This window comes from Molossus molossus, unplaced genomic scaffold, assembly GCF_014108415.1.
Source record: "Molossus molossus isolate mMolMol1 unplaced genomic scaffold, mMolMol1.p scaffold_m16_p_10, whole genome shotgun sequence".
In the NCBI taxonomy this organism is placed as follows: Eukaryota; Metazoa; Chordata; class Mammalia; order Chiroptera; family Molossidae; genus Molossus; species Molossus molossus.
The window spans coordinates 21,618,114-21,630,922 of NW_023425345.1; the positions used below are offsets into that span (position 1 = coordinate 21,618,114).

General features: G+C 38.0%; 1 protein-coding gene across 1 annotated transcript in view; it reads left to right on the forward strand.

Annotated features, from left to right (window-relative positions):
- The window catches only part of LOC118624328 (antigen WC1.1-like), an 85,053-nt gene that overhangs the window by 31,628 nt on the left and 40,616 nt on the right, over positions 1-12,809 (forward strand). The window contains exons 3-4 of the mRNA XM_036252499.1: positions 2,137-2,445; positions 2,539-2,856. Of these exons, the coding sequence (XP_036108392.1) occupies positions 2,137-2,445; positions 2,539-2,856 (627 nt within the window). The remainder of the gene's footprint in view (positions 1-2,136; positions 2,446-2,538; positions 2,857-12,809) is intronic.

Below are 12,809 nucleotides of genomic sequence, written 5' to 3' on the forward strand. Positions count from 1 at the left end.
TCTATAGTCAGGTTCACATTTGGCCTTCATGTTACTTGGGCATGGTTCCTTTTGGGTCCCTGAGTGGACAGGTTTCCTCCAGGACCACAGTGGTGCAGGGTTGTATCCAGGTGATGGAGCTGCTTCTGGGTTCACAGTCATGTCTATGGTTGTCAGACCTCTTACTGGGGGCATGTATTTTCTGGGGTTCTTTGGTGGATGAGATGGGAGCAGGATCATGGACAAGCTAGGCTGAAGCCAAATCTACAGGTGGATGGAGCTGCTTTCAGGTCTGTAGCTGGGAGCACAGTCAGAAGGCCTGCCACTGGGGCTGGGGCATGACTTCTCTTATTGGCCCTCCTCAGTCTTTGGCTTCACCAGGGTTTTGCTACCTCTCATCTGGATCCTAAGACTTCCACAAGGGCACCTGTGTGTATAGATGGTTGCCGATTCATTGTTTCTGTGAGAAAGCAAAGGTTAAGAACCTGTTATTCTGCCATATTGTTTATGCCATATAGGAATAGAGTTAGCATAATGACAGGATAAAAATCAGTTATATCTCCCCTTTAACATTTTCTAAGACTCCTGAATCTCAGAAGAAAAACCTCTAGTAGGACGTGATCACACACTGTAAACTCGCCCTAAGAACTCACTCTCACCCAAGCTAATCAACAAATCCTAGGGTTTCAAGAGATATGGCTAAGACCAGCCCCTCCCTCTGCTATGACTCTCTGACCTTTCTTTATATATATATATAAAATTTAAAAAATCCTCAACCAATGAATATTTTTCCATTGATTTTCAAATACAGTGGGAGGGAGGGAGGGAGAAAGAGAGAGAGAAACATTAATGTGAGAGAGACACATCAATTGGTTGCCTCCTGCACAACCCCTACCAGGGTCAGGGAATCAAACAGCAACCGAGGTACGTGCCCTTGATCAGGATCGAACCCGTTGATGCTTTGGTCCATGGGCTAATTCTCTAACCACTGAGCCAAACCAGCCAGGGCTCTTTGAGCTTTCTTTCTTTTTTATTTTTTATAATTTTTTTCTTTTTTATTGATTTTAGAGGGAGAGAAAGTGAGAGGGAGAGAGAGATAGAAGCATCAATGAGAGAGAACATTGATTGGTCGCCTCCTGCATGCCCCCCAACTGGGGATTTGGCCTACAACCTGGACATGTGCCCTGACCAGGAATTGAACCGGCGACCTCTTGGTGCATGGGTTGACGCTCAACTGCTGAGCCACACTGGCCGGGTTCTTTGAGCTTTCTTAACATCCAAATTTATCTTTCCCATTAAGATATTTTTGAAAATTTTTGCTATAAAAATTATCAGAAAAATAAAATGTGAAACCATATAGTGGATTTATTATAATGTCTAACTTTCTAATCTTCAGCCATCAGTGTGTGTATAGGTTGACATTGCATTCATGGATACAACCCTCATGATTTTTCCTCTACTCAGTCATTTGAGGATTGGCTTCTGAGAAAGAAGCTAATCAGAGTTTGAGCCCCACAAGTCTCAGGGTGGCTTTATTTTTTTTATCCTCACCCGAGGATATTTTTCCATTTTTTGTACAGATAGAGTGGGAGGGAGAGAGAGGGAGAAACATCGATGTGAAGGGACACATCGAGTGGCTGCCACCCGCACGACCAACCAGGGCCGGGAACAAACTGCAACCAAAGTACATGCCCTTAGCGGGAACTGAACCCGGGTCTCTCCGGACCGCAGGCCGACGCTCTAACCGCTGAGCCAAACTGGCCAGGGCTCAGGGTGGCTTTATATTCTTTTTTGACTGATAGGTCTCTACCCTTTCATAGCCCTTGTTCCTTTAGATTGGTTCTCTTTGTCATAGTTTTTCACAAAATTTTGAATACTTATGTGTTGTGCAGTTTCCTTGGATGCTATAGTTCCAAGTCCCTTAGATGAGGACTTCACTTCTCTAATCAACCCCAAAATATATGTTTCAGCTATTACAAATGATTTGTGTTCAGAAAAACACACATGGAGGTCCAATTCTGACACTGATTGTTAAATCCTCTCCCCATTTCCCATTCCTTGGAAAAGGAAAACTTTAACACCACTGTTTATGACACATCACTTGCAATTGTCAACCTGTGATTATGAACACTCACTGGGTTTGTTTTTTTCTCTTAGGATTCGTGCGTCTGGCTGGAGGAAATGGACCCTGCTCAGGGAGAGTAGAGGTGAATTCAGGAAGAGACTGGAATTCAGTGTCTGGTGGGAATTTTACATTCCGCACTGCCCAAGTCATCTGTACAGAGCTGGGGTGTGGCAAAGCTGTGTCTCTTATGGTGGATGTGCCCTTTAGAGAGTCAGATAGACAGGTCTGGGCTGAAGAGTTCTGGTGTGAGGGGCAGGAGCCTGAGCTCAGGGTTTGCCCCAGAGTTCCCTGTCCAGGAGGCATTTGCCAGCACAATGGGGCTGTTCAAGTTGTCTGTTCAGGTGAGTTGCAGAGTAGGACTTTAACATCCCTACATACTCTGCTGGGGTGAGAAAAACATGAGATTTTGCTAAATTCCTGTTTTCTCCTACCAGCATACACAGAAGTGCGGCTCATGAAAAATGGCACCTCTCAGTGTGAAGGACAAGTGGAAATGAATATTTCTGGAGAATGGAGAATGCTCTGTGCCTCCCACTGGGATATGGCCAATGCCAATGTTGTCTGTCATCATATTGGCTGTGGAGTTGCCATCTCAACCCCAAAAGGAGCATACTTTGTGGAAAGAGATGATCAGATCTGGAAAGCCCAATTTCACTGCTCAGGGACTGAGTCCTTCTTATGGAATTGCCCTATGACTGCCTTGGGCATTCCTGACTGTACCCATGGAAACATAGCCTCTGTGATCTGCTCAGGTAAGAGAAAGGGAAGGCCTAACTGGTACTAAGGATGTTTTTTGAGTAATGTCCCCAAGAGCAGAAAGTATGGAAAAACTGTCTTAAAAATAAGGTATTTTGCTCTGGCCAGTTTGGCTCAGCGGTTGGAGCGTAGGCCAGTGGACCAGAGAATCCTGGGTTTGTTTCCTGCTAAGGGCACGTACCTTGGTTGCAGTTTGTCCCCAGCACCAGTTGGGGTGGTGTGGGTGGCGGCCACTCAGTGTGTCTCCTCACATCGATCTCTCTCTCTCTCTCTTCCTCCCTCTATCCCTCCTGCTGTATCTGAAGATAAATGCAAAAAAAAAAAAAAAATGTCCTCAGGTGAGGATAAAAAAAAAAATAAGGTATATTGTTTTTCTCATTCTTTATTCATTTTTCAGGTCAGGGCAAGAAGTGTTGATAAATAATATTTTTAAAGTAAACAATATAAGCATAATCATAGAGAACAATGTGTAAGTAATAAGTGTATACTTCAGTCATGTACCCCAACCCAGATTAATAAAGAGAATATTAATTGCACCCAAGAAGTCATCTTCCCTTCTCACCAATCACTGTGCCCTCCCTCCTCTCCAAAGAACTAGAAAAGGAAGAACAAACTAAGCCCAAAATTAGTAGAAGGAAGTAACAATGATCAGAGCAGAAAGAAATGAAATAGAGCCTAAAAATGATAATAGAAAATATTAATGAAACTATGAGCTGTTTTTTTTAAAAATATGTTTTTATTGATTTTCCAGAGAGAGAGAAAGGGAGAGAGAGATAGAAACATCAATGTGAGAGAGTAACATTGATTGGCTGCCTCCTGCACACCCCCCACTGGGGATGAACCCACAACCTGGGCACGTGCCCTGACAAGAAATAGAACTGGGACCTTTCAGTCCTTGGGATGGCGCTCAATCCACTGAGCCACACTCACTAGGCAAGAGCTGTTTTATTTTTAATTCTAACTTGTGGATATGTTTTTTAAAATTGATTTTTAGAGAGTGGAAGTGTGTGTGTGTGTGTGTGTGTGTGTGTGTGTGTGTGTGTGTGGTGGGGGAATGAGAGAGGGAGAGAGAGGGAGAGAGAGAGAAACATTGATATAAGAGAGAAACGCCAATCAATTGCCTCCCATATGTACACCCCCCTGATCAGAGATTGAACCCAAAATCTAGGTATGTGCCCTGACTGGGAATCTATTCATGTACAGGATGACATACCAACAAACCGAGCCACCTGGACAGGGCAAGGGCTGGTTTTTTATTTTTATATTTTAATTATTTTTTTATCCTAACCCAAGGACATTTTTGCATTTATCTTCAGATAGTGCGGGAGGGAGAGAGGGGGGAAGAGAGAAAAACATCAATGTGAGAGAGACACATCGACTGGCTGCCACCCACACGACCCAATCAGGGTGGGGACAAACTGCAACCGAGGTAGTGTCCTTAGCCGGAACCGACCCTGAGACTCTCTGGTCCGCAGGCTGACCCTCTAACCACTGAGCCAAACCGGCCAGGGGGCTTTTTAGACAAGATAAACAAAATAGAAAAACTTTTAGCTAGACTAAAAGTGAGAAAAAACAAACAAACAAAAAGGGCTCAAATATAATAAAAAAATGAAAGAAGAGACATTACAGCAGATACAACAGAAATACAAAGGATCGTAAGAGACCATTATAAATAATTATATGCCAACAAATTGAATAACATAGGTGAAATGGATTAATTGCTAGAAACACTACCTACCAAGACCGAATCATGAAAAAATAGAAAATCTGAACAGACCAATAACAAGTAAGGAGGTTAAATCAATTCTCAAAAAACTTCCAACATAGAAAAGTCCAGGAGAGGTAATTTCATTTGTGAATTCTACCAGAAACCTAAGGACAATTAACACCAGTCTTTTTCAGTCTCTTTCAAAAAATAGAAGAGGAGAAAAATACTTTCAAATTTATCTGATAAGGCCAGCATTAACCTGGTAGTAAAGCCAGATAATGACACTAAAAGAAAACTATAAACCCTTATCCTTGATGAATAAAGATGCAAAGTTTATCAATAAAATAATAGCAAATTGAATTCAACAACACATTCAAAATATCATACCCCATGACCAAGTGGGATTTATCCTTGGGATGTAAAGATGGTTCAACACATGTAAATTAATATGTGATGCACCACATTACTAGAATAAAAGATAAAAATCATATGATTATCTCCATTAATGCATAAAAAGCATTTGACAGAATACAACATCCTTTCATTATAAAACACTCAACAAACTGGGAATAGAAGGAACATAAAAAACAACAACCATATATTACAGATGCATAACTATCATTATATTCAAGTGTGAACAGTTGAAAGATTTTCCTCTAAGATCAGAAAAACTACAAGGGTGCCTACTTTTACCATTTTTATTCAGCATAGTACTGTAAGTTCTAACTAGAGCAATCAGAGAAGATAAAGAAATAAAAACATCCAAATGGGAAATAAAGAAGTAAAATTGTCATTATTTGCATATGCTATGATGTTATATATTGGAAATCCTAAAGACTACTCAAAACAGAAGTACTCAACAAATTAAGTTGAACTGTAGGATATAAAATCAACCACCCCATTCATAATAGTATCAAAAGATCAAAATACTGTAGAGTAAATTTAACCAAGGGTATGAAAGATCTGTACAATAAAAACTATAAGAGTTTGATGAAAGAATTTGAATAAGACCCAAATAAATGTAAAGAGACCACATGTTTATGGATCAGAAAATTTTTATGGAACTATGAAAAACCCAATTAGCCAAAGCAATCTTGGGAAAGAATAAAGCTGTAAGCATCACTCTTCTTGATTTCAAAGTATATTACAAAGCTATGGAAATCAAAACAGCATTATATTGTTATAAATACAGACACATAGATAAATGGAACAGAATAGAGAGGCCAGAACAAAACCCATGCATATATGGTCAATTAGTTTACAAAAAAAGAGCCAAGAATATATGGAAAGGATAATCTCTTTTTCTTTATTGACTTTAGAGAGAAAGGAAAAGAGAGGGAGAGAGAGATGGAAAGGAAGGGGGAGGGAGAGAGAGATGGAAACATTGATAAGAGAGAACATTGATTGGCCACCTCCTACATGCCTTACACTGGGAATTTGGCCCACAACTTGGGCATATGCCCTGATTGGGAATCGAACCAGCGACCTCTTGGTGCATGGGTAAATGCTCAAACACTGAGCCACACTGGCCAGGCAGAGACAATTCTAAGTTTTGACAAGGATGTAGATTAACTAGAGATCTCATATATTGTTGGTGGTAATGTAAAAGAAAATGATCTATTGAAAAATTAGTTTTTTAAAATAAGGTTAACATACACTTACTAGGCTACCCCAAAATTCTACTACTAGGTATTTGCCAAAGAGAAATGAAAACATATATCCACAAAAAATCTAGGCAAGAAAGTTTATAGCATTTTTATTCATTAGAGCAAAAATTTATACACCAAACGAATATTCATTAACAGAAGAATAGATAAACAAATTATGGCATATTCATACAATGGAAGACTTTTTAGCAATAAGAAGAGTAAACTACTAGTAAATAAAACTACACAGATAAACCTTAAAACATGTTGAGTGAAAGAAGCCGTACAAAAAGGAGTGCATATTGTATGATTTTATTAAATTCTAGAAAACATAAAACTAATTTATTGTGATAGAAGCTGTCAATGTTTGTCTGGGGCTGGGTTTGTAGGGGTTTTTATTGGCTGCAAAAGGCACATGGAAACTTTTTAGGGTCATGCATCTATTTTATATTTTAGTTGTGCTGACAGTTGTTAAAACTTATGAAAATATACTCTTAAAATTTTTTTTTTCTTTACTGATTTTAGAGAGAGAGGAAGGGAGAGAGATAGAAACATCGATGAGAGAGAGAACATCAATTGACCACCACCTGTATGTCCCCTCACCAGGAATCAAACTGGCGACCTCTTAGTGCATGGGGTGATACTCAATCATTGAGCCACACCAGTTGGGCAAAAATATACATTTTTAAAAATTTTGAATTATAGTTTACATTTAATATTATTTTCTATTAGTTTTAGGTGTACAGCATAGTGATTAGACAATTATATACTTTACAAAGTGTTCCTTTTGATGTTTCTAGTACTCACCTTGCACCATAAATAGACATTACTATATTACTGACTGTATTCCCTATGCTGTAGTTTATATCCCTGTGACTATTTTGTAAACACCAATTTATACTTTTATTTATTAAAATTTTTTTTCTTTATTGATTTTTATTTATTTTTTATCCTCACCTGAGGACATTTTTCCATTTTTTGTTCAGATAGAATGGGAAGGAGAGAGAGAGAGAGCGAAAGAGAGAAACATTGACGTGAAAGGGACACGCCGAGTGGCTGCCACCTGCATGACCCAACTAGGGCCGGGGACAAACTGCAACCAAGGTACATGCCCTTAGCGGGAACCAAACCTGGGTCTTCCTGGACTGCAGGTCAGCGCTCTAACTGCTGAGACAAATCGGCCAGGGCTCTTTATTGATTTTTAGAGAGAGAAAAAGAGATGGAGAGAGAGAGAGAGAGAGAGAGAGAGAGTGAGAGAGAGAGAGAGAGAGAGAGAGAGAAACATCAATGAGAGAGAACATTGACTAGCTGCCTCCTTCATGCCCCCACTGGGGACTGGGCCCACAACCTGGGCATGTGCCCTGACTAGGAATCAAAATGGCAAACTCTTGGTGCATGGATTGATGCTCAGCCATTGAGCCACATCAGTCACGCCCATTTTTAGTTGTTTGAGGACCCTCCATACTGTTTGCCATAGTGCTGTACCAATCTGCATTCCCACCAGCAGTGCATGAGGGTTTCCTTTTCTCCATATACTTGCCAGAATTTGTTGCATGTGGATTTATTGATGATAGTCATTCTGACAGGTGTGAGGTGATATCTAATTGTGGTTTTAATTGTCATTTTTCTGGTGATTAATGACATAGAACATATTTTTATTTATTTTTTTAAATCCTCACCTGAGGTTATTTTTCCACTTATCTTCAGATAGAGCAGGAGAGATATAGAGAGGAAGAGAGAGAGAGAAACATCGTTGTGAGAGAGACACATCAATTGGTTGCCACCCACACGACCCCAACTGGGGCTGGGGACAAACCGCAACGGAGGTACACGCCCTGAGCTGGAATCGAACCTGGGACTCTTTGGTCCACGGGCTGATGTAGAGCATCTTTTTATATGTCTATCGCCATCTGTACGTCCTCTTTAGAGAAGTGTGTATTCAAGTCCTCTGCCCATTTTTTAATCAGATAGTTTGTTTCTCTGGTGTTAAGTTGTGTGTGTTATTTATACTTTTTGGATACTAAGTCTTTATCAGATTTATCACTGGTGAATATTTTTTCCATTTAGTAAGTTGTCTTTTCATTTTGTTGATCATTTCCTTTGGTTTGCTAAAACGTTTTAGTTTGATGTAGTCGCATTTGTTTATTTTTTTTTCTTTTGTTTTCGTTGGCTGAAGAGGCATATCAGACAAAAAGAAATATTGTTACAAGAAATGTCTGAGCCCTGGCCGGTTTGGCTCAGTGGTTGGAGCGTCGGCCTGTGGACCAGAAAGTCCCGGGTTCGGTTCCCACTAGGGGTATGTACCAAAAAAAACCAAAAAACAAAAAAAACAAAAAACAAAAAAACAAAAAAAAAAAAAAAAAAAAAACAAAAAAAAAAAAAAGAAAAGAAAAGAAAAGAAGAGAAATGTCTGAGATTTTATTGCTTATGTTTTCCTCTAGGAGTTTTATGGTTTTAAGTTTTACATTTAAGTCTTTAATTCATTTTGAGTTTATTGTACATGGTGTAAGAAGGTGGTCTAGTTTCATTTTTTTTTAATTGTATGTCTAATTTTCTCAACAGTATTTATTGAATAGATAGTCTTTACCCCATTGTATGTTCTTGCCTCCTTTGACAAATATTAATTGATCATATAGGCATGATTTTATTCCTGGGCTCTTTATTCTGTTCTATTGATCTACATGTCTGTTTTTATGCCTTGCTGTTTTGATTATAATGGCCTTATAATATAGTTTTATATCAGGTAGCATGATTCTTCCAATTTTGTTCTTATTTTTCAAGATTGCTATGGCTCTTTGGGGTCTTTTGTGGTTCCATATAAACTTGTTCTACCTCTGTGATATATGCCATTTTTATACTAATAGGAAATGTGCTGAATCTATATTGCTTTGAATAGTATGGACATTTTTTTTTTTTTTTGTTAATCCTCACCTGAGGATTTTTCCCCCCCATTGATTCTTAGAGAGGTTGGAATGGAGGGAGGAAAGGAGAGAGAGGTAGAGAGAAACATCAGTGTAGGAGAGACACATCAATTGGTTATCTGTATGCCCCTGACCATGGCCAGGGATCTAACATGCAACCCAGGTAAGTGCCCTTGACCAGAATCAAACCTGCAACCATCTGGTGCATGGGCTGATGCTCTAACCATTGAGAAACGCTGGCCAGGGCAATAGTATGGACATTTTAATGATGTTAATTGTTCCTATCCATGAACACAGAATATGCTTCTACTTATTTTATCTTCTTCAATTTCTTTCTTTAGGGTCTTATAATTTTCTGAGTACACATCTTTTACATCCTTGGTTATATTTATTTTTAGGTATTTTATTTTATTGATACAATTGTAAAATGAGATTTTTTTTTTTTTAGTTTCGCCTCTGATAGTTCATTATTGGTGTATAAAAATCAAACTATTTCTGGATATTTATTTTGTACCCTGCTACTTTTCTGAATTCATTTATCAGTTCTAGTAGTTTTGGGGGGAATCTTTAGGGTTCTTTATATACAGTATCATGTCATCTGTAACTAATGACAGTTTTACTTCTTTCTTTTCAATTTGGATGCCTTTTAATTCTTTTTCTTGTCTGATTCTTGTGCTAGGACTGCAGTCCTATATTGAATAAGACTGGTAAAAGCTGAAATCCCTGTTGTATTCCTGATCTTAAGGGAAACACTGTTAGTTTTTGCTTATTGAGCATCAGTTTGGCCGTATGTTTGTCATATGTGGCCTTTATTATGTTGATATGTTCCCTGTTCCTACTTTGCTGAGAGTTTTTATCATAAATTGGTACTGAATGTTATCAAATGCTTTTTCTGTATCTGTTGATGTGGATTGTGTGATTAAAAAGATGTATTTTTAATCCTCACCTGAGGATATTTTTCCATTTATCTTCAGATAGAGTGGGAGGGAGGAAGAGAGAGAAACATTGACATGATAGGGACACATTGACTGGTTGCCTCCCACACGACCTGGACCAGGGCCGGGCACCGAACCACAACCAAGGTATGTGACCTTGACCAGAATTGAACTGACGACTCACTGGTCCGGGGGCCAACGCTCTAACCAATGAGCCAAACTGACCAGGGTTGAATCATGTGATTTATATCCTTGATTTTGTTTATGTAGTGTATCACATTTAATGATTTGTGGATGTGCCAACCTTGCATCCCAGGAATAAATTCCACTTGTTCATGGTGTATAATCTTTTTCATCTATTGCTGGATTCAGTTTGCTAATATTTTGTTGAGGATTTATGCATATATGTTCATCAGGGATAATGGCCTATAATTTTCTTTCTTTCTATGTCTTTATCTGGGTTTAGAGTTAGGATAATGCTGGTATTTTAAAATGAGCTTGGAACTCTTTCCTGTACTTAATTTTTTTGTAATAATTTGAGAAAAATAGGTGTCAGTTCTTTTTTGAATGTCTGGTGAAATTTACCTGCGAAGTCATCTGGTCCAGAATTTCTATTCGTTGGGAATTTTATACTCACTGCTTTGATTTCATTAGTTTTAATGTCTTTTTAGATTTTCTGATTTTTCCCAATTCAGTTTTGGAATATTATGTGTTTCTAGGAATTCATCTATTTTCTCCAGATTGTCTAATTTGTTGGCATATAGTTGTTCACAATATTTTCTTACAATCCTTTATATTTCTGTGGTGTCAGTTGTTAATTCTCCTCTTTCATATCTGATTTTATCTATTTGGATTTTATATCTTTTTCTTAATGAGTGTGGTTAGTATGTCAATCTTGTTTATTATTTTTAAAAAACAGCTCTTGGTTTTATTAATCTTTTGTAATATTTTTAGACTATTTTCTTTATTTCTGTCTTGATTTTTAAAAATTTTTATTATTCTTATTTTTTTTATTTTCACCTGAGGACATTTTTTTTTTCACTTTTTGTTCAGATAGAGTGGGAGGGAGAGAGAGGAAGAGAGAGAGAGAGAGAAAGACATTGATGTGAAAGGGACACATTGAGTGGCTGCCACCTGCACGACCCAACCAGGGCCGGGGACAAACTGCAACTTAGATATGTGCCCTTAGTGGGACTGAACCCTGGTCTTTCTGGACCACAGGCTCTAACCACTGAGCAAAAAAGGCCAGGGCGATTTCTGCCTTGACCTTTATTATTTTATTTCTTCTATTCACTTTGGGTTTTGTTTGACGTTCTTTTTCTAGTTCCTTTAAGTGTAAAGTTAGATTGTTTATTTGAGATCTTTCTTGTTTTTTTTTGAAGTAGACTGTAATGCTATGAATTTCCCTCTTAGGACTGCTTTTGTTGTGTCTCATAGATTTTGGGTTGTTGTGTTCTAATTTTTTTTTTTTGTCTCAAAGCATCCTTTGATTTCTTCCTTGCTCTTATTGTTAACCCATTGATTAGAAACATACTGTTTAGCTTCCACGTGTTTGTCTGTTGTTTTTTTTTCTCTTGTGACTGATTTCTAGTTTCATACCATTATGGTGAGAGACGTTGCTTTATATGATTTTAATCTTCTGAAGTTTATTGAGACTTGTTCCAGGTAATAACATAAGATCTATCCTAGAAAATTTTCTATGTGCACTCAAAAAGGATGTATAGGCTGCTGTTTTGGGTAAAATGTTCTGAAGGTATCAATTAAAACCATCTGAGCTGGTGTGTCATATAAGGCTGTTTTCTTACTGATTTTCTGTCTGGATGATCTATCATTGATGTCAGTGGGGTGTTAAAATCCCCTACGATACCTGGTTGATGTGCTCAGTTGGTTGAGCAACATCCCATGTACCAAGAGGTCATCATTATGATTCCTGGTCAGGGCACATGCCTGGGTTGCTGGCTTAATCTCCAGTAGAGGGTGTGCAGGAGGCAGCCAATTGATGTTTCTCTCTCATTGATGTTTCTATCTATCTCTCCATCTCCTGTTCTCTCTCTCTCTCTCTCAAATAAATAAAAAAAAATTATAAAAAAAACCTACCATGACTGTATTACTGTCAGTTTCTTTCTTTATGTTCATCAATATTTGCTTTGTATATTTAGGTGCTCCTATGTTGGCTACATAAATATTTACAAGGGTTGCATCTGTTGCTGGATTGCTCTTTTTATTATTATGCAGTGTCCTTCTTTGTCTCTTATTATAGCCTTGTTTTACAGTCTATTTTATCTGATATAAGTATTGCTACCCTAGCTTTTTAAAAATTTCCATTGGCATGAAATATTTTTTTTTTGTCCCTTTACTTTTAGTCTGTGTGTATCTTTCATTCTCAAGTGGATGTCTTGTAGATAATGTATATAGGTCTTTTTATTTTATTTATTTAAAAATGTTTTTTTAAAAAATTTTTAAGAGAGAGAGAAAGGGAGAGGTAATTGAAACATCAATGTAAGAGAGAAACATCGATCAGCTGTCTCCTGCATGCCCTCTACTGCAGATTGAGCCCACAACCCAGGCATGTGCCTTGACTGGGAATTGAACCAGGACCTCTCAGTCCATGGGACAATGCTTAATCCACTGGACTTTACCAACTGGGCTATATGGGTCTTTAAAAAAATCTATTCAGCTACCCTATGTCTTTTTATTTATTTATTTTTTATTATTGATAGTATTATAGATGTCTCCCAT